Genomic DNA, 27,740 nt, shown 5'->3' with positions numbered 1-27,740 from the left:
CCGGTTGGGCGGGGCGACCTTTGTCGGCGGAGGATTCCATCCCGCACCTACCTACCGCCGCTCGGCGCGAATTCTCCAGACCCCGCCCCTGCCCCGCCGCGCCAGCCGAGCCGCGGCGCTGGGGGGCCCCGAGCGGTCCCGCGCGAGCCTGAGGGGCGGGCGGCGCGGGCGGGGCGGGGCCGCCCCGGAGAGGCGGGCCCTGGGGGCGTGGCCGGAAGCCTTAAAGAGGCCGGGGAGGCGGGGCGGGCCAGAGAGGCCGCGGGTCGCGGCGATCTTCTCAGTGCTTGCGAGAGGCTCTCGGCGCCGTCACCATGTCTCTGGCGGCTTCGGCCGGCAGGGGCCCGGGGGCCGTGTGGTCCCCAACCCATGTGCAGGTGACGGTGCTGCAGGCGCGGGGCCTGCGGGCTAAGGGCCCCGGGGGCACCAGCGACGCGTACGCCGTGATCCAGGTGGGCAAGGAGAAGTACGCCACCTCGGTGTCGGAGCGCAGCCAGGGCGCGCCGGTGTGGCGGGAGGAGGCCACCTTCGAGCTGCCGCCGCTGCTGTCCGCCGGGGCCGCGCCCGAGGCCGCCGCCACCCTGCAGCTCACCGTGCTGCACCGCGCGCTGCTCGGCCTCGACAAGTTCCTGGGCCGCGTCGAGGTGGACCTGCGGGAGCTGCATCGGGACCAGGGCCGCAGGAAGACCCAGTGAGTGCGGGCCGGGGGTGAGGGCCCGGGCCAGCGGCTCGGGCAGTGCGGGGCGGCCTGGGCGGTGAGATCCTTTTAGAGAGATCGCGCAGTCCGGGCGCTGCTGTATCTCAAGGGGGCGGACAGAGAGAGACCTTTCAAGAGGGACCCCTGGGCCAGTGATAGTACCCTCACCGACCTTCAGCTGCTTCGGCCGTCCCGCCCCAGCTCGCCGAGTGTGTGGGCTCTGGAAGAGGGAGGGTACATGGGGCGATTTTGAACCTGCAGGACGTCGCTCAGCGTCTGAAACTTAGTAAGCGCTTGATGAATTTTTGATGAATTGAAATTACATGTGGCCCGAGGAATTCCCGTTGTCAGGGTGGGTAGTACGTATATTTGATATACGCACTAATTATGTGGAAAGCCTCCTGGGTGTTTTACTGTTCTGGGCACTGAGCTGAGAATGGCCGGGCCACGGATCCGAGGGGATTAACTGGAGGAATGAGACCCGCTGACACGCCCTGACTCTAGAGGCTCACCCAGGGACGCAGCCGGGCGTTACAGGGAGGGGTGGGCGGAGGTGGGGGCCTGCAGTGGGGAGTGCGGGTCGCCTGGCGACGGCCATCTCCCACCCCCACCTCCCCACGCCTAAGGGGTTCCTCAAGAGAATTTGCCCCTCCCTTTCCCCCTCTCCTCCCCAAAGAATGCTGGAACGGTTTGTTCTTAACCTTCAGAAGGAAAAATATTAACCCTGTTTGCCTGAGCCCCAAATTAGTAAGGATTTCCCAGTGATGGCTGGAGCCAGGGTCTGCCCTTGGCCCAGCTCAGCTGGGAGGGAGGCATTGTTTTTCTTTGGAGTTTGTCAAGCTCTCTCTGGCCCTACTCCCAGCAGATGGCTGCTCACCTCTAGCTCCCAGTCAGGAGTTATGTTGTTAGTGTTATCTCACTCCTGCCGGGAAAGATGGGCAAAACTCAATTCACTCCAAGATGTTACCCAGTTATTTGTTCTCTTTCGCAGGTGTTTGGAATGGAACATTTGAATGTGCTCATCTAGTTATACGGGAAGCGATAGCCTGGTTTTGCTTAATTGGCTACTTCCTGGACCTTAACTTAAATATGCAAGCCAGTCATGTTACCACCTAGCCCCTGCAGTTTATGAAGCACACTGATTCACATTTTGTGTTTTAGATATAAACGGTATTTTAACTTTCCCTTGTGAAGGAGACAGGAAAAGCCAGAGGGTTTGAAATTTCCAGACTCCTTTTTCTGTAGGGTGGGTCCAATTTCACCATGCGTGCTTTCAAATACAATACCTGATTCGCTTATCTGGCCAAAGATGAATAGGCATTTCTGAACTCAAATCAGATAAAAACAGAGAGCCTTAAGGTGAGGATGGATGGGATATCTTCATGGCATCAATTTACAAGCCATAAGGTGAGCAGTGCCTTTTGCTAAGGAGGGGCTGAAACTATGCTCATTTTTCATTTGATGAAATGACATTTGGGGCCTTGGGTTGGCTTCCTTTCCAGCTTCAACTGGGCACCGTTGGCAGTCCTTTGTTTGGTCCCAACCCAAGATGTGTGGATATTATCATCTGCCTCTGCCATCTGTTTCTTATGGGAACACCTTATTACCCTGAAAGAGAGAGTGCATCTCCCTGCCAGAGATGGGGACTCCAGATTCCTGGGTCTGTTTGCCCACTCTGGTCCTGACTCATTGTTGGGCTTCAGGCTGCTTGGTCTCTCTACACCCAAGTTTCCCTATTTATGGATGGAGCTTGTTGCCTGACTTAATTAATGTTTGTAAGATGTTTATGGGTTCCTGGATTAATGGGGCCTGTGTATAGATTCAAAAAGTTCTGTTACTGCTTTGTGAGGAGTGGAAACCTCCTTAAGCTCCCGATTTCAGGAAGTGTTTAGGTTTTGTATCTTCATTTTTCTCATCCCCTCCAATGTAATCCTAAACCCAGATTGGTTACTCCTGTCTATTATATGAGCCGATTACCACTTAGAGTATCAGATTATAGGAAAGTGGTGCTTAGTTGATGGTTTTTTATTTTTATTTTTTATAACTGCAAAGGACGGCTTCTTTTTTTTGCTCCTCTAGCAGTAGGTGAAAGGACAGGCTTTCCATCTGTCACTTTCTGGGACTTTCTAAGGTGCTGGGGGAACCCAGTTAAACAAACTCTGTCTGATGCCAGGGGACATCACTTGGGCCCTCAAGATTGTTGAGATTTGGAGAATGAGAGATACACTGAGAGGCAGAATCGTAACAGAAACTCGTTGGGCTAGGAAGTCATTTGAACTAGTCATTAATGATTTGACTCCACCTTAGACATTAAAAACCAGAAACAAAACAGAAGCTCAAATCTTGGCCTGTTGGTTTTTGTGTGTGTGTGTTCATCTCCAGCAGAGAAGATTGCTGCTGTAGAGTATGACTTTTGTCGTGGGTCTAGAAGCTGAAACTCAAGGCATAAGAACTAACTGTGCTAATATTTCCATTTGTTCTTTTGATAAGTCCCCATCTGTCATATCTTTGGAGTCAAGAGAATATGCTTTTTATAATGACTCAGACTTTTTGGACCTTGACTTTAGTATGAGGACGCACATCTTTAAAACACCCAACAGAGGCTGACATGTAGGATAGGATACATTTACTAGCCCCTTTACTTAAGAAGAAATAGAATTGAATTGGTTTTGCACTTATACCAACCTGTTAAAGACCTGGGGTCTCAGTTGGGCCTCAGTTAAATGGGAGTCAGTTAAGTCTCATCGTTATAAAACAGACATGAATCTGAGAGGCAGAATCAGGTGGCTAACATGTAGTGTTCTCTGTTCAGCTCTCTAGTCTTGGGATTCTAGATTGATTAAAAAAACACTTTAGGATGATAAGAGCAACAAAATTTGGGGAAATTATCTATTGAAGATAGATTAAAATAAATATTCAAGCTGGTGACTAGAAGGCCATTGTGTAACTAAATATCATGAAACTTAATACTGGAATAGTCTTTCAGATATGAAGAGAGAGTGTGAGTGATGGAGAGTCATTTTCCTATATCTCTTTAAGATTTAAGAGGGAATTTGGTTGTGTGTGAAAGGATTTGGGTGTTAGTAAAGGTTAACTGTTTTGAAGAGCTGTAAGTGTAGAAGGATGCTGTAATAAGTTGCCAAAGGAAATTTGAGTTATTAAAAAGAAATAAGGGCTAGAGAGTTGTTTTTCTGAAAGACAGGGATACAGGAAAATGACTTAGAAGACCATAGAGATGTGTGATTCACAAATTACAAATAGTGTTTGTGCTTATACCTTTAGGTTTCCTAAGCACATGCATAAGTTTTTCAGAACAGATTGGAAAATTTGAGCAGTGTTGTTTTTTCTTCTTGGGATTCCCCTTAAAGATAATATTGGGCCTTACTGGAAACCCTCTTCCCTCTCACCTAATCACAGTCCCCTCCCACTCCAGTGTGCAGACTGATAGCTCAAAGCCCAAGACAGGTCCTTGTTACCTCTGGGATAAACCCTAACCAGCTATGGCAATGGAGTGAAATGACTAAGAAGGGGGAAGCTACCTCAAAGTTATTGTTCTGCTGCTATTAAAGATGTTCCTTTGTGTTTTTCATGGTATTATTTGATTACAATTTTTTTGTAAGGCGTTCAGTTAGCATGGGGAAAGTCCTAACTGCTTTTTCCCCCCCTCGTCTTTAAAGTTTATCCATACTTTTCATAACTATTTTTAATACCTACTGTGTGCCAGGTGCTGGGGATACAATGTAAACAGCAGTGACCAAAACAGACATAATCCCTGCTTTCAGGAAGCTCAGAGCCTTGTGGAGGGATATAGACATTAAACAAATGAACACATAAATAAATAATCATGTATTGTGGTAAGTACTGGGGAGGAAGAGAACAAGGCATCATAAGAGAAAAGAGCAGCAAAGACGCGACTTAAAGAAGATTGCAGATGGCCTCACTCAGGCAGAGACTTGAAGAATAAGGAGGAATTTTTCTAGTGAAAAGTAGAGGAAGGAGGCCTGATTGCGGTGGGCAGCCTGTGCAAAGGCCCTGAGGCAAAGGCCCTGGGAGCCTAGAGATATTGTGTAGATTGAGGCTGAAGAGGAAGGCAGGGCTTTATTTAAGAACAGTGAGGCCCTAGCCAGTTTGGTTCAATAGTTACAGTGTTGGCACACAGATTGAAGGGTCTCGGGTTCAGTTCTGGCCAAGGGCACGTACCTTGGTTGCAGGCTCGATCCCCAGAGCTGGTTGCACACTGGTCAGGGTGAGTGCAGGAGGCAACCAATTGATGTATCTTTCTCACATCGATGTCCGTCCTCCCCCACTTTCTCTGAAAATCAATGGAAAAAATATCCTCAGGTGAGGATTAAAAAAAAAAAGAACTGGGAAGCCGTTGAGTATTAAAAGCATAGAGGTGGTGTAATCCACTTTATCAAAAATCACTGTGGCTGCTGGGTGGAGAATGGATTTGAAGCATGCCCAACATGGAATCAGACAAACAAAATGGGAGGCCACTGCAGTAATCCAGGTGACCAATGGTAGTGGCTTGGACTAGGGTGATGGCCGTGGAGATGGACGGAGGTGGGTGGATTTCAGAAATATTTCGGAGGCTCAGTTGGCTTGGCTTGTGCTGGATTGGGTGGGGGTGAGTGAGAGGAAACGATAAGAATGAACAAATAAAATACGGAGAGCTTGCTGCTGAAAATGAACCAGGAAGTGGTGGCTGCTTTTTCCCCCCAACAGTCACTGTGATAGGGTGACATCACCATTACAAAGACAATTTTGGGCAGTGACACCTGTGAGTTGAGTAGGCTGCTGTAGTGCATTAGTAGGAAACACCATTGAAACCAAGGTGTGTGTGTCTCTTCAAGTATTTACAGTTTTAATACAGGTCAAGTCTTTGTTTTGTAATAGCGTAGCTGATGTAGCCTTACTGGTGTGTTCCAACACAGCTGATGAAGTCACTGCTTCTAAGAAAATAGGACTAAGGAAAGGAAAAATAATGTGTAACATTAGAAAAAAATAAACCCATAAATGGAAAATAAAACTCTGGAGGGAAGCAAGTCAAGCATTTAAATGTTTTTCACATTAGGGAAAGTAAGTGTATAAGAGTCCTGTGCCTTTTTCCTTTTGCTTAAACTTTCTTTTGGTTACAAAGACTTCTATTGTATTTCTATAACTACCATGAGTGGGAAGGTTTTTTTATAAATAGTGTCTGTCATTTTAATTGTATTGTTAACTAAAAAATGTTATAATTACATTAAACGCAATACATGTGGTAATTAAAATGTCATCAGCTCAAAACATGTATTTGCTGGTATCACTCTTCCTCCCCTTTAACAGTAATCTTAGGTATCTATTAAAATACTTCAGTTTTCATTGCCATTTGTCCTAGAAAACTGTGCTTCTCACCCTATACTTTTGGAGGGACATTAGCTCTGGGTTAGCCTCAGAAGGATTAGGAAGCCCTAGCCTACATGGAGAGAGTGAGAGGGGGTCATTTTAGGCCTTATCTTCACCTCAAAGCAGTCCCCTGGGTGGCCTTTGGTTCTGGATCTGGTGTAGATCTCTAAATTCTCAGACCCTTGAATTCCAACAAAGTTAACAGCAGACCCTTGTATTGGCCTCTGAAGGTGAGCCTGCTGCCAGGATTGTTTGTCTTGGAAAAAACTTGGCAAGTGTGTTCTACTCTCCTTAAGGAGGTGTCCTGGGTCGCATCTTATGCCCCAGCTGGCTCAAGAAGACACCAAGCCTGACTTATACCTGCTGCTCCCTTGGCCAGGGATCATTTTGGTCTTGTATTTGTTGTGTGACCCAACACAGGGCTCATAGTGTCTGAGACTGAGTGTGTGTGCGCGCGCATGTATGTGTGCTTGCAGTCCCATAGGCATGGACAGGTGGTCGTTTGCCTGTGTGGACATGGAGAACTGTTTAACATTTAGTCCAGTGGATTAAAGAGTAGGGGTGTCCAAAGTATAAGGTCAAAGCTCTGCCCTTTCAGTTCCCCAGTTTGGGGTATGGCTTGCTTGTCCATGCCCTTTCTGAACATTGGAGAAGCAGGTTTGCCTCTGCAGTTTGGTGGCTAATGATGCTTTTGGCAAAGGAGCGGCTTTTAGTCACTAATGAGACAAGAAATTCCTTCCCTGCAGGGAGAAGTCTGTAGATAATCTGCTAGAAAAAAACCAGGGCTTTAGTCTCCAGGGTGTCCCTGAGGGACACATTTAGGAATGTGCTGTGGAGAAAGAAAAGGCAGTGGTAATTAAGTGTCTTTTTCTGAATGCTGGCTTCTGAATGGAGTAGAGGGAAGGCATTTATAAGAAATCCCAGAAAAATTTCTAGAGGTGTGGCTGCTGCACACTTCACTTTTAACATAAGTACTCTTTTATTAAAACGGACATGGCTAACCTAGGTAGAACAATTAAGGCTTCCAGCAAGTCTGGTCTGAAAAGGCCTCTTGTGATCATAAAGAATGGGTGTCCTGTGTGCTGGGTCCTGGGATGTTTCTTCAAGGGTGTCGCCTCCTACAGCGCCAGTCCTGTGGGGTTTTCCTTTTACATCAACGGAACTTTTCATTTTTACTAATCATTAAAATGCTCTTGGTGTGGGTTTTTTTCTTTCCTCTCCTCCTTGGGACTTACCTTGATTATAAGATAAACAGATAACTTGAGTATAAGATAAATCATACTCTGCTTCCTTGCCAGGAAGTCTCATAGAAAGGAGTGAGTCTGTTAGTGGGCTGAGCATAGGCCGAATGGTTTTTGATGTCTGTCATGCTGAAGTTTGTTTGTTTTGTCCTGGTCAAAAGATGGTGAACCAAACATTGCATTTTCTTTTCCCATCCTTAAAGTCTCTTTGCATGGGTGATAAAGGACACCGCCATTGCCATGAGATTGTTCTTCGGCAGACCAAATAGAATACATCAGTGGCTTTTATATGTGGGCTAGAGGCAAGATACCTGATCTGATGGTAGAATATTAACATTTGTAGCTCTTTGAGATATGATCAAGTTAAAAAATGGGTCAGTAAATGATTGCAGGGGTGGACTTACATGGTTAAAAGTGTGTTAATTTTTCTAATTCTCAGAATCTTGAAATACTGGTGCTTGCCGTTCCCTTTAGTCTTTATCTACAAGGAGTTTAGTATTGCTTTCAACTTAGAAAACATGTCTTAAACCTTATCCTTCAGTCCATTATTCCATCTTGGCATATCTCTGAAATAGTTTGGAAGCCCTCTGTTTCGTGTGTCTCCTACCTACGCAGAAACCCGGGGGGGGGGGGGGGCATTAATTAAACCTCTCAGTAAGTTACAGAAAATACACACCGATTGTGCTTTTTAATTTTTATTTATTTTTACTTATTTATTTTAATCCTCACCTGAGGATATTTTTCCCATTGCTTTTCAGAGAGAGTGGAAGGGAGGGAGAGAGAGAGAGAAACATCAATGTGAGACACATCGATTGGTTGCCACTTGCACATGCCCCAACAGGGGCTGGGGATTGAGCCTGCGACCCAGGCATGTGCCCTTGGCTGGAACTGAACCTGGGACCCTTCAGTCCATGGGCCGGCTCTCTAACCACTGAGCCAGACCAGCCAGGGCTGATCATGCTATTTTAAAAATTCCTATATACTTTTTAATTTTGGAAATTGTGTAGCACAAACTAAATTTTGTAATTGAGTCTTTTCCTATCCCCTTCAAATGCAAGTCATTGTTATTTGTATTTGATGGGTGTTTGGATGCCTAGTCAATCAGAACTGTATCTCACATTCCATTTTGAGGACCATCTGAATGGCTAAACTATGGTATAGATGCACTTCACAGGATGTCATACGGTCATTAGAAACTTTCGGTGTGGAGACTGTAAGACAATAATATATAACATACTACAAATAAAATTGCTTGTGTACTTTGGTTACAACTAAGTAATAATTATAGCTAACACTTGTTGAGTGCTTATTAATACCAGGCACTGTTCTAAGCACTTTACATATATGAAGCCAATTAATCTTCATAGCATCCTTATGAGGTAGGTGCTTTTAACCCTGTTTCAGAGGAGAAGCCCGAGCCACAGAGTGCTTATGTAACTTGCCTGAAGTCTCTTAACTAGTGATTGTTAAAAGGACTTCAAGAAAATACATTAAAAGGTAATGGTTGGCCCTATGTGGCTCAGTTAGTTGGGTGTCATCCCGTGCACCAAAAGGTTGCCAGTTCAGTTCCCCGTCAGGGCACATGCCCTGGTTGTGGGCTCAGTCCAGGGGGCATGCAGGAGGCAGCTGAAATATTCTCACATTGATGTTTCTACCTTTCTCTCCCTTTCCTTTCCTCTCTCTCTAAAAATCAATAAAACATCTTTTTTTTAAGGTAATGGTTGGATTAGCATGAGAGTGAGTCAATGTTTTAAAAAATTAATTTTTTTTTCTATAACTCATGTTGATTACTTTCTAACAGAAATTCTATAGAACAAATAATATATAAAGGATCAAAAGCATTTTTGACCTGCTTTTTCTCCTTAACCATGTCACTTACCAACTTTTAGGGTTGAGTTTGGTGGCTACAGATAGCTTTTGGTGCCACTAGAATGACTAAAATTAGGGTAAAAAGGATCCATTTGTTGCTGTCATGATTTACCAGGAGTCCTTGCAAGGAGTTGATAGTGGGCAGATGGGGAGGTCCACCTGGGGAGGTGAGATTGGCTGATTAGTAATTCTGTATTCAGAGTTAGGTAATGATGACCAGCCACCTTGGTCAATAACAAAACTGGTTAAACTACTTAGGTTCTGCAAGGTACACACCACCAATGTTTTATAGGTCATAAACATTTCTGTTCCTGTTTGCTCTGCATTGCTTCTTGGCTACTAAGAGAAGAGTCTGGACATTTTACCCTTTACTCTTTTTCAGAACCCTTGTAGATCTTCTCAGCTGCTAACCCTACATGATTTTCAGCCTTATTTTTATTCCCTGGGGAAGACAATTAAGGAACTGCTTTTTAAAGTTTCTTCATCTAAGAAAGCCCGAGTGTGTCCTCTGTCTGAAAATACCAGGTCAGGTGCTGTTCTGTCCTTCCTGCTTCTTTCCTGACCTGGGGCCATAATCCCCTGTGTCACAATGCTGGGTCACGATGCTTGATTATGGTGGAGATGAGTCACGCTACAAGTCACGGCTGAGATTTTGCAGAGGAAGGGAAACAGGCAGTCTACCACTGACCCTTGAGTCCAAACTGGACCCATACACAAGGCTCCTTTGAAATTAAACGAACACTGTAAAATGTTGAAGTAACTCCTAGAGCTGTGGTTTTCCTCTGACTTGCCTTTCTGGGTCTGATCCAAGGATACAGTGTTCATTTTCAGGATCCCTACGTAGATGGTTCTTATAGCCCCTTGGGGTGTAAATGAGCTGAGAACCGTATTTGTGTGTGAGAGTCCTCATTCATGATGAAAGTATAGCTTCTGTTTATGTCGAATTATTTTCTCATGTTTCAAAGTTAGAAAGAAAAGGCAGCAGTTGTGCCAATGTCACCAACACTTTGTGACGATGTTTGTAAGCTCACTCTCTGTCCCCTATCCATATCCCCCACCCCCAGAGGGTAAGCTTTTTAGGGCAGAACCTGGCCTCTTTGTTTTGCATGTTAGTGCCTGGCATGTAAACAAGTATTTGAACCGAATCTTTGAAGCCATCATTTCTCTGTATGTTTCTGCCTCAGGAATGTTCTAAAGGAAAAACATGCTTGTTTCATCTGCAGAAAGATTATTTTTGAGACACACCAGTCAGTACTTTACAAGTGTAATCCTCAATGTCTGCACTTCTCATTTCCCAAGAGCTGGAGCCACATTGCCCTCGCTCTGCCACATTCCGATGGCGGGGCCCCTGGGATCCGCTTTCCATGTGTTTGAGAAACTGTATGTTCTGAGGCAAATCAACCCTGAGAATTGGCCATGGGTGGATGGTTTTAGCAGTTCTCAAAATGACTGTTTCAAAGCCTAGGAGATTTGACAATGCAGATCTAGGCAGTAGCTCCCCAGTCCGGCCAGTGTGTGTGTGAGGGTAGCATCCTGCCTGTTTTCCTTCCTGTACCCAGTTCATTCTTTTTTACATTCCCTACTGCTCTTAATAAGGCATCTTTTTGAAAGTATAGAAGACTTAAATGAATTCTTCTTTTTTAGCTGTTGCCTTATCTTGTGTTTGAGCAAAAAAACCCAAAACCCTAACCACCCTAACAGGAAGGTAGCCTGTTTGGATGCTACACATTTTTGCTTGTATATACCCAAGACTACCACTTGACTGAGGATCATGGAGGGGTTGGAAGACTGAAGTTTTCGTTCTATTACATTTTAAAAAAATATGTTTTTCTTGATTTTAGAGAGAAAGAGAGAAAAAAATCTATCGGCTGCCTCCTGCACACCCCCTACTGGGGAGCGAGCACACAACCTGGGCATTCCTGATCAGGAATGGAACAGGTGACCTTAGCGTGCATGGGACACTCTCACCAACTGAGCCACACCGGCCAGGGCTCTATACCATTTTGTATGATTTGAATTTTTACTCTATGTCTGTTGTTACTTAAAAATATAGTTTAGCCCCTCTGGCGTGGCTCAGTGGTTGAGCACCGACCTATGATCTAGGAGATCACTTTTCGATTCCCAGTCAGAGCCCGTGCCCGCAGGCTCAATCCCCAGCTGGGAGCGTGCAGGAGGCAGCTGATCATCATTGATGTTTCTTTCTCTCTTTCTCCCTCTCCCTTCCTCTCTCTGAAATCAATAAAGATATGTTTAAAATAAAATAATAGTTTATATAACTTTATTATCACTTCCTGTGTATTCAGAGATCCTTTTAAATTTTGAACTGGGTATTGATTATAAGTAAAAATCATTATTTGCTTATATAAGGGATCATTTGATTTTTTTTTTTTTATAGGTTGCAGGGTTTTTCTAGAAATGGGCTTAAAAATAAACTTGCTACCTTAGGATTATGGTGTTCTTTCTGTTCTCTGCCCTTTGGACTAGGAAAATGAGCCCAGCCCTGATTTCTGAGATAATGCAAGCTTTTTGGGCCTACGTGAAAGGGTAATGCTGAACACGCCCACGCTGGCATCACATGCTGTGTGGACACGCTTTATTATTTATGAACTACTTCCGCAAGGTGCTGGAATTAATTGAACTTAACAGCAAATGAACAGAAAGACTTAAAAATTAAATTGATGTTTAAAGATTAAAACCCAGTTACATGGTCTGGTTGGGGATTCCTTGGGGGTGATTTATGGATCGTGGCTTTCACAGTTATAAATTATGCTTGTGTCAAATGTTCCTTGGATAATATTAATAGTAGAAGAAACGATTCCTGTCTCACTTTTTAGCTTTAGTAAACCCAGCACCATTTAAAAAAAATTCTGAACATTTGCATGGGATGCTTACCTGCCTATTATTCAGTCTGGCTTTGACCTTCTTAAATAGCCCTGTAGCTAGCTGTTCAGGGCTACCTGGTGTTTGGTTTGTTTGTGAAAATAAGCAGACAAGACCAGTTGGTGAAGTGTCTTTTCACACCTCCTAGTGGTGTTGTGAGTTTCCAAAACAAATCCCACTTTAGTGTCTGGGGATTGAACCTGTACACCAGGTGATAATAGGCCCTCATGGAGGATTCTAGAGTTGGTTGGAGCTTTTCTCAACATAAACAGACTTTGGCACTGATATTTTTGGAAAGGCAGGCCTGGTCCCAAGAACTGTCAAGCGTGTATTCTTTGAAAGTCTGTTTTGTCTTCACATGCCCTGCGTGGAGAGGGGCAGCTCTCTGCTTATAGCTGCTTTGGTCCTCTGAGCCCTCTCCTTCAGCTTTCAGCAATGTCCCCTTTTCAAGGTGCCTACAGTTGGTATTTACAAAAGCTAACCACCCTTCATCACCAAGGCCACCATTTAGCACATGACTGTCAGAAGAGAAAAATACAAATAATCCTCTCAACATCTAAGTGACAAATATGCAAACTGTTCCCAGGTCCTGGAAAGTGTATTGGAAAGACACCAGGCTGGCAGAGGCTAGGCTGTCTCTCAGGACCTTGCATCTCCCCTCCCTCTCCAGCTGTGGGTTGTGGTTTTAAAAACTACAAAAGATTTCTCCTCAAGGTCCAGAATCATAGCTAACATCATTTTCTCAGGCCTTGGCTGTGTTTTGATAATGCAGGTTAAATTCTTTATGACTTCGTATACTGGATTTTATGAAATCTTATGATTTATGATGGATGGCAAGCTATGGTGGGTTTCCCCCCTTTCTACTTTTATGATGTTTAAATTAGAAGCTCAGACTTTCCTCAAAAAGAGTTGAAATTTGAGCCCTCCTTTCTGTGTGTTGCAAATGGTGGCCCATGGAAGGTAAGTTAGGAGAGAGGGCCAAGCAGGAATCTTGGTGTAAGGGACAAATGGGAGTTCTGAAATGCAGAGCCAATTCAGAACTCAGTTGTGCCCCTCAACAGTCGTAAGGCCTTGTACCAATGACCTCACTTGCGAGCCTCAATCTCTTTATCTATAAAGTGGGTAAAACGTCCCATTTTGGAGATAAAGAAATGTCCTTCTTGTGAGACTTCAATGAGGATGCAGTGTGTGCAGTGCCGGGTACACTAGAGGTGCCATTTAAGTGTTAGGTTTCTACTTCCCTCTGCTTCCTTCCTTTAAGTACTGCGTGAGCTACAATAGTGAGGGCCATGATCTGCCCTGTGAGCAAGATGGGCTGAAGGTGAAAGAGGAAACTGTGGTTGTTTGGGCAAAACCATCATTTCCTTAAAGCCCCATGACCCTCAGCTCTTAAATAGGTCACTAAAAAGACGGTCAGAATGTGGATTCTCAGCCTATGAGGGTGACGCTGGGCTGGCTGTCAGGAGGCCATGTACTTGGAGCTATGTGTTCTGTAGTGGTCATGCCGCTCACATTCTCGCAGTTCACCAGCTGGAAATGCCAAGCAGAGACCTCCTTCTTCTGAAGTTTGTCTTTCAGTGGAGTGGAACTGATAAATCATTTGCCATATCTTGAAGTAGTTTGCAAATGACCAAGAGAAATACTTGAGTAATGTTTGAAATTCTCCCTTTTTTCTGATTATTAAGCTAGGAAAGAATGCCTCCTTTCAATTTTTCTTTAAAAAAAAAATTGTGGTAAACAATTATATTTACATAACAAAATTTATCAGTTTAATCATTGTTAGGTGTACAGTTCTGATATTAAGCACATTCACATTGTTGTGCAACCATTACCACCATTCATCTCCAAACCTTTATTATTTTCCTCAACTGAAACTGTGTCCCCATTAAGCACTAAGTCCCCATTCACTCCTTCCCCCAACTCTTGGTGACCACCGTTCTCCTTTCTGTCGCCATGAATTTCACTATTCTAGGTGCCTCATATAAGTGGACTCTATATATTTTTACTCTGGCTTATATTTTCCATTACTCCCTGTCAGGGACTGTTTTACAAACTCTTGCTTTTCTCTGAGATTTACTTGTAAATTTGCATTCTGCCTTCTGAACTATGCATGTCTGATCTTTGCATTTTTTCCCTATTGAAGGAAAATACCAGTCATAGGAAATGATTTGGTGGAATATTTATTTATTTTTAAACATAGCACTTTATTGAGTCAAGATTTTAGGTGATGCTACACTGAGTACAGAATCAGATCCTATCTTTGTCTAGTGGGTGGCTTCTCAAAAATAAAACTACAAGTTCTGCTTTTATCCCCCACCCCACCCTTTACTCCCCAAAGAAGAGAGCAGAAGAATGTGCTTGTGTAAGAGGCTGGTAACAGCAGAGAGGAGAGGCCAGTCAGTGGGGATCGTGAATGTCGTTTTGGGCTCTTCAGTTCAAAGGTAACCTCTCAGCCTCCTCCTCGTAGGTGGTACGCCTTGAAATCCAAGCCAGGAAAGAAGGGGAAAGAGCGAGGAGAAATTGAAGTTGACATCCAGTTCATGAGAAACAACATGACAGCTAGCATGTTTGACCTTTCCGTGAAAGACAAGTCTCGCAACCCATTTGGGAAGCTGAAGGACAAGATCAGGGGGAAGAATAAGGACAGCGCCTCAGACACCGTGTCAGCAATCGTCCCCAGCACCTTACCCTCCGTTGACAGTGAGGATGAGTCGCCCTCAAAAGACAAGAAAAAGAAGTCAAAGATTAAGACCTTGTTTTCTAAGTCTAATTTGCATAAAACACCACTTTCCCAGTCCATGTCTGTCCTGCCTACTTCAAAGTCAGACAAAGTGCTGCTTCGTCCGGGAGACTTTCAGTCCCGGTGGGAGGATGATGACGAGGATGAGTCCTCCTCTGCCTCAGACGGTGAGTTCCCTTCTCCTTCTTACTTGGCCTTTCTCCCTCAGCTCCATTTACTTTGAGAGAAAAACAAACAGATCTTAAGAAAAAGATTTTAATTCAGCTTCTCAGGTACTAAAATGATGGTGGTGATGGTGATTGATGATGATGATGGTGGTGATGGTGATGACGGTGGTGGTGATGATGGTGGTGATATGGTGATGCTGATTGGTGATGATGGTGATTGGTGATGGTGGTGGTGATGGTGATTGGTGGTGATGGTGATTGGTAATAGTGATATAGTGGTGATGGTGCTTGGTGGTGGTGGTGATTGGTGGTGGTGGTGATTGGTGGTGGTGGTGGTGGTAGTGATGGTGGTGATGGATTATCTTGGTTAGGAAGCCTTCTCTATTTCTTAGCCCTCTGGTTTCTAAGAATGTATAAATTCCTTTTTCTAAAATGTCTGGTTCTGTAACTGATGTACATTAGTACAAACTTCTGGGACTAACAAAATGAGTGCATCCAGGTTTTTCTTTCTTTTTTTTTTTTTTAATTAAAGGTAAAACCCTGGAACATTAATGATATAATGATATTTCATTAATTCATCAGGTATTTTTTGAATTCCTATTATTGTAGTAAACCTCATGGAATACATCCATAATGAAAACTGAGGAATTCAGTTCCCTTAACTCTGAATTAACTGCGTATTTTGAACTGCAATTTCAATGATCAAATCTCTACTATTGGCCAGATCCTGCTACTCTACCAAGAGTGCTGCCCTTTTCATTGGTTAAATGCAGGGTTTCTCAACCTTAGCACTGCTCATGGTTTGGGCCAGATAATTCTTTGTTGTGGGGGCTGTCTCATGCATTGTATGATCTTTGGAAGCATCCCTGGCCTCTACCTGCTAGATGCCAGTAGCATACCCCTACCCAGTTGTAACAACCAAAAAATGTTTTCAGACACGGAAAAATTCCACCCCACTCTGCCCCAGTTGTGGGTCACCCGTTTAACTTCTTATCCCCTTTTTTCTTTGTTTTTCTTCCCACAGTCATGTCTCACAAGAGAACAGTAAGTGCAGATCCTAAGCAACTGAACCAGATCAACTTCAGCCTTCCCAAGAAGGAAGGGCTCTCTTTTCTCGGCGGCCTTCGGTCCAAGAATGACTCCCTTTCCCGCTCTAACGTCTGTATCAATGGTAATCATGTTTATGTGGAGCAGCCAGAAGGCAAGAATGAGACCAAGGACACCTCTTCTTCTTCCCCATCCCCCCAGGGCTTCAGGAAGAAGCATTTGTTCTCATCTACAGAAAACTTGGCTCCTCGCTCTTGGAAGGAACCTGGGGAAGGGGGTGCAGTGTCTTCTGACAAGTGGCTCTCTGAGTCTTCCACGAAGAACTCTCCGAAACCCATGACCCTGCCGCCCTCCTGGCCACCCGTCAGCGGGGACGTTAGGGAAAACACGGCACCAGTGAAATTGGAGGCTGTGAAAGAATCCAAAGAGAGCAAGAAGCACGAGAACAGGAAGTCCTCTTTGCTTTCTCTGGTGACAGGGAAGAAGGACGTGGCTAAGGGCAGTGAAGGGGAAAGCCCTGCTACCACCCCAGGGAAAGAGAAGGAGGGCGCGCTGAGGGAGGACGGGCCAGGGCCTGTTGAAGGCCTTGCGAAGAGATCTGAGAAGGATACTGTGGCCGTTGTCTCTGGACAGGGAAAATCCCTGAACCCCTTTGAAGATGTGAAGATCACAGAACCGGAAGCTGACCCAGAGCCCAAGTCTGAACAGACACCACCCGTTACCTCTGCCAGGGCGCCCCAGACCAAAGCCGTGAAACCTCGGTGAGTCTTGTCCCTTCTTGTGCCATAATCAGAGGCCGGGGAAACGCCATGGGTGTAGCTGGTTCTGAGTGCTGCACGTTGGGAATGCCAGGTCTTGGCTGTGGTATGTGCAGGACCTGTGTTGAAGTTTGTCACACATCTCCCTGTGAGGCTGATGTTATCTTTTCCTCCTTGCACGTTGGCACTGGTTCACTGTCTCGAGAGACCCTTGGTCCACTCTTGAGTGTGCCTGTGACAGTTCTCTGTGTGTTTACTCTGCATCTTGTTGCAAGAGCCTGAGTGAGCCTGGGTGTTTCTCACATTCGCTTGCAGCGTTTCTGTGGTCTGGGATGGGAGAAGCTAGTTTTTGAGATTCTGCTTACTTTGATCTCACACAGACATTCACAGGCTCACACAGACACACATAGACTGTTGGCTCTTCAAAATGTGTGTGTGTTGCCTGTGGCTCATCTTTTACAGCTTTGAACTTTTTGGTTGCTTTCTGTGTATCACCAAAAGAAACTGTGGGCTGTCGCTTTACCTGGGTCTTTCTGTTTCTGCTGCAAAGCCCTTTGGGTGGCAGATGTGCTCGGTGATAAATAGTGTCTGTTTTGTATATTGAGTATTGTTGTGTTCCTTTTTTAATTTCTTAAGGTACTGCCCTAAGTATAACAGTTCGTTCTCCCCTTTGAACGACTTTAGTTTTACATGTTTGTCACCTCTCATGCAGCATTTGCAACTGACCTGCAGGTCTTATCTTGTCCTTTTTGCAGACTGGAAGTGTCTCCAGAGGTTCAGCCCACAGCCAGGCTTTCTCCTTCCCCTGACTCTCCTCCCTTCTTTCCTGCTCTCCCTTCCAGATCTGCTCAGACACCTGTCCTTTCTCAGTCGGGGCATGAGTCAGACACACAGCCCACAGAATCTCCTTCTGTCTGCTCTACTCTCTCACCTCCCCTAGCAGCTCCCATTTCCACATCCACTCCTATTGAGAGCTGGCCTTCCACCGACCAGGGGCAGGCTGGCCCCGAAGAACCATCTCTGCTCCTGAATGCAGGGTTACAAAAGGAGAGCTTAACACAAGTTCCAAATGCTGGTTCTTGTGCCTTGGGATCACTTTCCAAACAGCCACATGCTGCAGTGTGGAAAGGAGGAAGAGAGGCTCCGGTGGGGAAGACCAGTGAGATGGACACAGAGAAGGATACCAGTGGTGATGACTCAGAAAAATCTCCCCTGAAGCAGCCTGAAATGGGACAGCAAGAAGAACTTCTGAGGTTTCCCCCCCAAAAACAAGACTATACCTCTTCATCTGAAGGGGCTCAAGAAGTAACATTGTCTCTTTCAGTGAGAAGTAGCCGCATGGAAAGCCCGTTTGGGAAGCCTCCAATGGGGGTAAACACAGACTTGGAGAGTCAGTCTGGGTCTTTTGAGGAGAACAAAGTTGGGGATGGCCGAATGACTTCTGCAGTCAAACAAGAAGTACCCCCTCTTCAAATGGGAGAACTGGTCCCCCCACTTGACTCCGTGATGGGGAGACATGAAGAGATGGGTCTGAATGGCAGTGAGGGCCGAAAGAAAATCAAGAAGCACGTGTCATTTTCTGAGCAGCTCTGTATGGAAGAGGAAGTGGAGAAGTCCCCTGGATTCGTCGAAGAGAACAAAAGTGATCCCCAGGAGCTGAGGCATGGAGGGGCTGCCGCTGGCAGTGTGTGTCACAGAGAGCCCGCTGAGTCTCCCCACGCGGGAGACTCTGAGAGGAAAGTTGTGATTGAACCCAGGCCTCTGAATTCCAGTGTGCCAGCTGCCGTGGCTGATCACCTGCTCCTCCCATCTCATGAGGAGAGTGTCTCAGAAGTCCCAGTGAGTGAAGCAAGCTCGGGGAAAGGCATTCCACTCCTTAGGACGGAGGGAGACGATACACTTATGTCTCAAAATCAGAGCAAGGCCAGTGATCATGAAGGTCTATTGTCTGATCCCCTGGGTGACCTTCAGTCTGCCTCAGATGTTAAATCTCCAGTCACAGCTGATCGGGACTTAACCCTTCCTTCCATTCCTGAAGTTGCGTCAGATGATGAAAGAGTAGACGAGCTGGAAGATGACAGAGGGGCAGCAAAGGTGGCAACTCTGGAAGTAGGAGCTTCTTCCTTGAGCATGTTACCTGCCCACCCTGAGAAGGCGCCCAGTGGCGAGGCAGGTGGAATGGCAGTGCCTGCAGACAGCCTACATGACCTCAGGTCGAAAGTGCCAGAAGCATCTGTTAGGGCTTCTTCAGAGCAGACTACAGCTTTAGGAATTCATAAACCATGCCTTAGCAAGAGCTTATACTTGGATACACAGCCACCAGGCCCTGGTAATGACGAGAAGGAAAAACTGATGGGAAATGGGAGACTAAGTCAGCCTCCTGATGTGGCCCTGGATTCTCCTGTCTCCAGCCCATCCTTTTCCGAGCCCTCTCCTGCCACACACTCTTTCCCTAGCTATCCACACTCTGACACTCACTATGCCAGTACAGCAGAATCTCAAAAAAAAGCAACAGCAGAGGGCCTCCCTGATAAAGTGGAAAATTCTGGCAAGAGGAAGCTGCTTCTTCAGGCCTGGGTCTCACCCTCGGAGACACATCCAGTCTCAGCTGGAACTGGGTCAGCCAAGCACAGGTGAGAGTCGGGGAAGATTGTCTTCATAAACTTGAGCAATGTCCCCTTTGCTTTTTGCCCACAGAGGTTATTATGACTTTCTAAGTGCATAGATGTTCTGATTGTGCAAGCTACCTGTTTTGCTGGTAGGGTCTGTTTTATAAGGGTTATCTCTTGTGGGAGCAGCTCAAGATTCTCCTGTGTTTGTAGCAAGAATGTAGTAGTAGTCTTCAAAAATGGCTTAGGAATTGTTCTGCACAGTCAGATTTGCAGCTCTGAAATAGCAGCGATTTACTATCGTGAGTATCTTAATGGTCTCAGAAACCAGCTGAGGTTAAGTGGTAGAACCAAGCAGTGTTTTAAAGCTTCCTTTTTGCCTCGCCCAGTGTGAAGCTGGCATGTTTGCTCTGAACTCTTTCTTTACTGCCAAGGAACAGAAGGCTTTGCAAGGGCTCTCACAGTGGAGTCCTAGGCTGTAGTTGCCTCCAAAAATAAGAGATGGTCTTTAATGTTCTCCTGACATTGAGAACAAGGACATGGGGGCTGTGAGAATGTCAGGACACCTGGCTGTAAGGGTGCGCGTTGTTGGCTTGCATTTGGCTGCCTAGAGCTGACTGCTTTCATTTCCACAGGAACGTTAGCGTGTGTTAGACCGGAGATGTGAACAGCGTGTCACCACTCTCCGCCCTCGTCTCTCTGGCTGACTGCTATCTTTGAGATGGGCAGTTTCTCAGTTTTGCTGTAACAGAAGGTTCTAAGGATCCTTTCTCCCTTCTCTTTAGACCTCATCTTGTGAAACCAATGAACACGACAGCCACCAAGATTGCTAACTCCAGCTCGGGAACTGCCACTATCATCAGTGAGAACTTGATCAACGAAGCTATTATGAAGGTATGTCTTCTCCCAGAAGTGGGCATATTAGGGATCTGAAAAACCCCACCCATTTCTAGTCACCATTGGATACATCTTTTTGAGCAGCAGGAAATGTCAGAAGTAGCTTAACCATACATCTCCTGTTTTTGGATAATCTTTGGAAGCCTTTACATTTGCCACTGAATAATTACTTTTCCCTTATAGTTATTTGATTGTTATTGAATTTTTGCATCTCAAGTAGTATAATTGACATCAGCACTTCTCTCTAATGAGAAGAAAATGTCACCCACCATCTGGCCCATTCAAATGAGATATTTTCGTTTTCATGTATCCTTTCTAACCTTTTGGTAAGGATATAAAATTCTTGTGGTTGTAATCATTGCATAGATATACTTTTTTTGTAACTTTATTCTGAAATAATTTCAAATTTAAAAGAAGTTGCAAGAATAGTACAAAGAACTCCTGTGTACCTTTCATCCCAGTTCATCAATTGTTAACATTTTACTGGATTTGTTTTTTCATACCCCCTCTTTGTTCTCTCTTTGTATATTCATAATTTTTTTCCCCTGAACCATTTGAGAGTAAGTTGCTTATATTATGCCTCCCCTACCCCTAAATACTTAAGTGTGGAATTCCTAAGAATAAGAACATTTATCAAAATCAAGAAATTTAACATTGATGTGATACTCTTTTCTCATCTGTAGTCTATATTTCAATTTTACCAATTGTCACATTAATGCTCTTTTTAGGATAATTTTTCCCTCTAGTCCAGGATCCGATGCAGGATTACTCGTTATGCTCAGTTATCTCTCTAGTCTTCTTTATTCTGGAATAGCTCCTCGGCCTTTTTTGTCTTTCACAACATGGCCGTCTTTTAAGAGTGTAGATCAGTTGTTTGTAGAATTTGCCTCTGTTTGGATTTGTCTGGTGTTTCCTCATGGTTTGGCTGAGGTTATGCATTCTTGGCAGGAATTAACTATAGAAATAGCGTGTCCTTCTCAGTGCATTGTGTAAAGAGGCACATTCTGTCAGTTCATACCAGCAGTGGAAGTGTTAACTTTGATGATTTAGTTTAGGTGGTGTCCACCCAGGTTCTCCAGGGTAAACTTGCTATTTTTCCCTTTTAATTAATAAGGAATTTGTGGAGAATTAATTTCAGACCATGTAAATATCCTGTTTCTCAGCAACCTTTGAGTCATAGGCTTTAGTATCCATTGATGAGTAAGGTACTTGCAAATGATGATATTTCCAGCTCTGTACCTGTGTGGAAACACTCTACAGTTCTTTCTCACTTAGTAGTGTATCGTAGCCTTTTTTGCATGTTGCTACTTAATTATTCTTGAAATGGTTATACCAATATTCATTTAACCATTTCTCTATTGGATAATTAGGTTTCCTGTTTTTAAAAAATTAAATTTATTGAGATAACATTGGTTAATAACACTACATAAATTTTGGATGTACAACTGTATAATATATTTTCTGTTTTGCAAGATGAATAACACTATAGTAAACAATTTTGTGCATAGAGCTTTTTCCCTTCCTTTAGGTTATTTCCTTAAGCTCAATTTCCAGAAAGAATACTGCTGGATTAGAGGGTTTCTTCCTTTTGGAAAGCTTAGGCAAACATTCAACAACAACAACACAAAAAACTCCCTGCAAAAATAAAATCAACCTCCCAGATGATCTCTGCTTGAGTGTCTTCATCCTGCCCTTCCTGGTTCTAAAATCAGGTGGCTGTGGAATCCTCGCCTTGCTGCAGATCTCTGGTCTTTGGCTCAGTATCACATGGACTGGAGGAGAATGTTGTACCGAGTGGTTGGTATCCATTAGTGGGCAAGGATGTGTGTGTTTCAAATATGTGGAGAGGAATTTCCAAAATGACTACTGGGGAATGTAGTCAGTAAAAATAAAGTTTGTTTTTATAAAGGGCATTTATTCAGTCATAGATTTTACAGTCCCATGGGCTCCAGGACATCAAATAGTTTTTGTGTTTTTAAAATAAAACTTTTTGCTCACGACTCCTTCCCTCCTGCAAGCATTTTTAAAGTGCTGGGTGATGCCCAGCCGGGCGTGGCTCAGCAGTTGAGCATTGACCTAGGGTCCAGATCACGGTTCGATTGCTGGTCAGGGCACATGCCCGGGTTGCGGCTCGATTCCCAGTCAGGGGCCTGCAGGAGACACCCGATCAATGACAACTCTCTTATCATTGATGTTTCTGTCTTCCTCTCTCCCTCTCCCTTCCTCTCTCTGAAATCAACAAAGATATATTTAAAAAAATAAAGTGCTGGGTGGTTATTTTCACCTCTGACTGCACTGTGCCTATGCCACCAGGAGCTGGGCTAAAGGCTTACTGAAAGCTGGAGCTCTGAGTTTCAGGTAAAGAGACTGAGTAGTAATGATGAATTGTGGCTGAAAACAAGTCAGCATCTTCTAGCCACCTTGCCTTCTCTCAAAATTACCAGCTGTAGCCAGAACTGTGTACCTACTATGTAGCCAGAACTGTGTACCTACTATGTTTTCGTCCTCGCCTTAAAAATGTACCATAACTTGAGCAGCTCAGCTTGGCGGCCTTCTGTGGTTGTGTAGAAGAGGCAGCATTTGTTTTCCTGGAGTTAACAATGTTTACCAGGAAATTGGGCAAAAGAACGGCATAAAAAGGGCATCGATGAAAACTAGTCATTTAGTGGCCTTCCATTCCCTCTTCCTTTTACTGTGGAATGCAGCTTGGCTCCAAAGAGAAATAACACCTAGCTTCTAGGAAGTGAGCAAGAAAGACAGACTCTTGGCTCCCATTTTATTTACTCTTCAAAGCTTGTTTAATCAGGGGCTTATCTTCTGGTGCTGACAGAGAGAATAACTTGCCTTAAATCAAAGGCAACTGCTGTTTGGTTTGCTCAGATTTGTAAGCTCCACTGCTGCCCCTCTGCCTGCCTGCAACAGAGCTCTTGGTCCTGGACCATACCTAGTAAATACTCAGAGTAAATATGGAAACTTTCCTGGAGACTGCTGTTGGCTGGCCATATAATAGGTGCTTTGTACTAAGGCATAAACAATACTTATAAAAATAACTACTTTTTGGAATGTTGCAAAGTAAAAGAGAGGTTAGAGAAAGAAATTGCATAGCTAAAGTTATGAAGGGCTAGCCGAATCATTACTATAATGGATTGGGGGGAAGGTATTTTTTTTAGGGCCTCCATCCTTTATAGATGATTTATGAGTAGGGGTGTATTATTTACTCAGGTGGCTTTGACACTTCCACTTAAAAATAATACAGCCAACTACATCCAGAAATCATCATCTGTCCTGTTTTATGGAATAAGTTGGACACAATGTGAATATACATCATTATTATTACAACTGTGCGGGGAAAAAATCCTAAGAGGAAATATGTGACAATGGGCACTGTTGTTTCTTGAATTAATGGGTCTTTTCTTTGCACCTCTCCCTCTTCATGGCTTATGCTCACCTTCTGTAATGCTGAATTGTTCTGTAATTTTTTAAGTCATCACATTCCTAGAATCTTCTAATGATTTCAAAGTCCTACATACTTTTCCCTTTAGAATACAGAATCTAAATTGAATAGCTTTTTGACAGTTTGTATGAAATACCTTAAGTATGTATGCCTCTTTAATTCTATGCACTTAAGGAAATATTTAAAGATACAACCAAAGACTTACGTTAATACGTTTTAATTAAAATGTTATTATATAATTGTGAAAATTGAAAACAACCTAAATACCCAGTGAGAGAGATGGTTTAAATATAATGGAATTTTAAGCATCCATTAAAAAAGCAATTCTTGCTAAAATTTAATGATAGAAAAGGCTCACAAAATAATAATTTAAAGAAGCTATGAGACTATATTCTGTATGATGTTAAAGTTGTAAAACACACCATAAAGAAACTGAGGAAAAATGAGAGAGAGACCCAAATGTTATGGGTCGAAGTTATAGGTAATAATTTTTCCTCACTTCTGAATTTGAGGTGTCCCATGATGAGCAAATATTCCTTTTATAACTAAAAGCAAATCCTGTTGCTTGGGCAGGAAATTAATTGTAATTCATCTCCACGGTCTAGATCAGATGTCACTCCACCTTTGAAGCTTATCCGGTCACCTGTGTAGCGTTGGTATCTTGTTTGTCCAGCTCCTAGAGCACATGGTACCTCTCTAAACCCCAACTTCCTGAGCCTCAGGTTATGTCATTGAGCCCTACTTTCATATTTCTTTTAGCTATTTAGACTTCTTTGCTGACTTTATCTCTTTTCCCCCCTTCTTTCCTCTCCAAAGAAATACAACCCCTCGGACCCTGCTTTTGCTTATGCACAGCTAACCCACGATGAGCTGATCCAGCTGATCCTCAAGCAGAAGGAAACAATAACCAAGAAGGAGTTCCAGGTTCGCGAGCTGGAGGACTACATCGACAACCTGCTGGTCAGGGTCATGGAGGAAACCCCCAACATCCTCCGAGTCCCGGCTCAGGTTGGCCGAAAGGCAGGGAAGATGTGAATGGCCAGCGCTGAGACTTTGTTGTGAGTTTGTTTCCACTTCCTCCTGAGGTCAAGGACTCCATATGCCTGATAACCAGCTTACGGCTCCAAGTCACCATCTATCTCCCCTGCATGTTATCTGGCAAGAGTCAATTCTACCAGTTGGAGCCAGGTTAATTATTACAATAAGTCTTTTACTGTACATTCCCAGGGTTTTATTTTTAAATGCCACTGTGCCTTATGTTGTAAATATTTTATGCCCTGACCAAAGACATGGTCATAAGATCTGATCCCGGCCCATGGTGCCAGGGGTATTAATGTATTTTAACATTGGGGTTTCCTTTCTTCTTTGAAATTGAGATCCTAAAATATGTATCCCCCAGTCATTAATGCTTGGGGCAAAATGAGAAGGTGCTGTGTTACATATATTTTCTTGGCTTTTGAGTAGCTCAGGTGTGGCTTTTTGGCTGCAGATGCTAAATTTTGATACCATGTCAACCTCCAGGGCTTCTTAGACTTGGCCTTGTTTTGACTGGAGTGGAGGAATTTAGGGAAAGCCTCTGAGTGTGCCTTTAAGATTTTTGAACAAGTTGCCTTTTCTAAACATCAGCTTCCACTACTCTCTGGCCTTAAGATGTGCTCTGTGTGGATCCACAGGACCCTTGAGAAGTAGAACAGGGGAATGGGAGAGTCACTTGGGGCTCAAGTAGGGGGAGTTGGTTGGAGTCCCTCCTCGCATGATAGCAGGGTTCCTGCTGGCTACTCTGTGTCTTGATAAGGGATTGGGTGACTCAGCCCTTACTAAAATGATTCCACCAGGTACAGAATGATTTTAGTTGGATTCCTGTGGCCTTTTCCCTTGTGCCTTGGCTCCTTGGTTTCCCTGGCAGCTCTTCCTATCATTTCCCCCCTTATTATAAAATGGTGTAAAGAGCAAGAAGGTGATACTTATTTTGGGATTGCTGTATTTTAAAAACTAGATTAATACACATATTTTAAAAATTAGAACACTTGCCCTCTTCTTAATTAATAGTACCAGTTAAAATTCTTCAGGTAATCACATTGTTAGTAAACCTAATATTGGGATTAGATTGTTTCTGTATTACTCATTTTTTTCTCCTGGTTGTGACAGAATCTTACCAGATCTTGACCTTTCTCTTGGGGGAGGAATATCACCAGCCAATGGGGTGGGCAGGGGTGGCAATACTAGCAGGTATTAAATTTGGGATCTCTTCTTGGTATGTTTTTGTTATATTGAGGTTATGAGGCAAGATTGTTGGCAGCAGAATTCCTTTTCAGGATCACATTGGCTGCAACTTTAGTTATATCGGAGCACTTTAATCTGAAGGATGATACTGTAACTTGATTTATCTAATTAGTTTTTAACTACCTATAGCTATTTTATTTAATACTCTCCTACAGTACTGGGGACTACTGTAAACTTCTCAGATGACTTGTATTTTTGTAGTGCTAAGAAATTTATTTACATACCTACAAAGAGAACTGTATATTCACTTGAACTCTGAAAATGTATATGTATATATTTGTTCCGCAACATGTTTTTTACTTGATGTAAATGTGTTTTGACTGTGATAACCCAAGTGCACTGGGGGGCAGGTGTGCTCTGAATGGTTTCTCCTCTGAAGAGCTGGTGTGGAGACCTGCACTGTTCTGGGGAGGTTTGGTTTGGAGATTGCTGCTAAGACCTTGGGCATGTACCCCGGTCAGTGCTTGAGAGGGACGCTGGGTGGAGGAGCGAATTCCTGTGCTCTGAAATGCCACTTGGGAACTCTGGAGAATGAAGGACAATCTACTTCAAGGGTGTCTGGTTTCTACCACTGCTGGAAAAAAAATTCAATTGATAGCATTCCTGTACCTTTCAAAGTAGGCAGCCTGAAGAGTTAATGACTATCCTTGAGGACTCTACTCTGGGACAAAATTTATCTAAGATAAAGCTTTAGCCCGCCTGAGCCATTCGCAGGGCGTGGTGAGTGGATTGCTGGACTCCTATACCTGGCATATGTCTGAAGGCCTATGCCCATCTGTATAGGAACTGGGACTTGCTTCTAGCTGATGGGAATGCTCATCTAACTGATGGGCCCTGGGAAGAGGCTGTGCTCTGGAGCAGCGGGGCAGCTCTCCTTAGCCTTGCCTAGCTGCCTCCAGAAAGAACAGTAGGTACTTTAGGGAAGTGTCAGATTAAATACCAAACACCTTGCAGTGAATTTCAACTAGAGGTCAGATCCATGAAAAAAAAAAAAGGTCAATCCTTTGCTTGGTTTCATATCATCTCATTCCTTGGACTTTGGCAGATGTCCCGCCCTTCTCTCTTATTCCTGTATGTTAACCTCATCAGGTGAGCAGAATGGAGAAGCAAGAAAGTCTACCCTTTGCCATGCGTAAAAGCTGTTGATCTTCCAGCTGTTAAGTGGAGAGGTGTGTGCATGTGTGCACGAACCAATGGGATACATGTGTGTCATTCCAGTGGGAGCTCAGAAGGGCATCGAGGGAGGAAGGTCCATGACACTCAGCCACATACTGTATTGAAGGCCAGAGGCAATTTAATATTAAATTATACAGGATATTTCCTTACTGGATCCCTTCTCCCAATGGACTCTTTTTTCTTTTTTAGAACTACTAATTAATGATCCCTCAAGGCTGAAAGATTAATTGCCTTAGATGGAGAACATAATTTCTTCTAGTATCCACACCAACCTCAACTCTGGTTTCTCAATATCTATTATGTGAGCTGCTAACCTAACCTCTTCCTCCCTCCAACTCTTGAAGGATCCCCCAGTGTTTTTTGGATTATAGAGTTATTTCCTGCTTTGTTACTTGGGGAGTTTTGAATTTCTCTGATTTTGTTTTTAAGAAGTAACCTAAAATTTCCAACAACACTAAATAAAATGGTACTACCTTTCAAAGATTTGTGTCTGTGGTTTAGTATGGGTGCAATAAAAATTTCTTCTGTCTTCCTGGATAA

The 27,740-nt window shown here is 44.0% G+C and overlaps 1 protein-coding gene across 2 annotated transcripts; it reads left to right on the top strand.

The window, feature by feature from the left end:
• Positions 1-288: 288 nt before the first annotated feature.
• On the top strand, positions 289-27,681 carry RAB11FIP1 (RAB11 family interacting protein 1). Of its 2 annotated transcripts, XM_016210907.2 has the most exons (6): positions 289-688; positions 14,537-14,976; positions 16,001-16,784; positions 17,537-19,414; positions 20,176-20,284; positions 24,558-27,681. In XM_016210907.2, the coding sequence occupies exons 1-6, from the start codon at positions 312-314 to the stop codon at positions 24,774-24,776; spliced, it is 3,807 nt and encodes a 1,268-aa protein (XP_016066393.2). In that variant the 5' UTR covers positions 289-311; the 3' UTR covers positions 24,777-27,681. The 2 variants fall into 2 exon arrangements, with proteins under 2 accessions (XP_016066393.2, XP_087670301.1); XM_087814175.1 differs by lacking the exon at positions 17,537-19,414.
• The last annotated feature ends 59 nt before the right edge of the window (positions 27,682-27,740 follow it).

This window comes from Miniopterus natalensis, chromosome 2 (genome assembly GCF_054644295.1).
Source record: "Miniopterus natalensis isolate mMinNat1 chromosome 2, mMinNat1.hap1, whole genome shotgun sequence".
Classification (NCBI taxonomy): Eukaryota; Metazoa; Chordata; class Mammalia; order Chiroptera; family Miniopteridae; genus Miniopterus; species Miniopterus natalensis.
Note: the sequence above shows the minus strand (reverse complement) of the source record. Positions and strands in the feature narration are given on the sequence as shown.

Bases quoted from the DNA above. Each gene is read 5' to 3' on its own strand.
- RAB11FIP1 (XM_016210907.2), top strand. From the start codon at position 312: ATGTCTCTGGCGGCTTCGGCCGGCAGGGGCCCGGGGGCCGTGTGGTCC. The intron at 689-14,536 runs GTGAGTGCGGGC...TCCTCCTCGTAG, and splicing joins CAGGGCCGCAGGAAGACCCA to GTGGTACGCCTTGAAATCCA. The intron at 14,977-16,000 runs GTGAGTTCCCTT...TTCTTCCCACAG, and splicing joins GTCCTCCTCTGCCTCAGACG to TCATGTCTCACAAGAGAACA.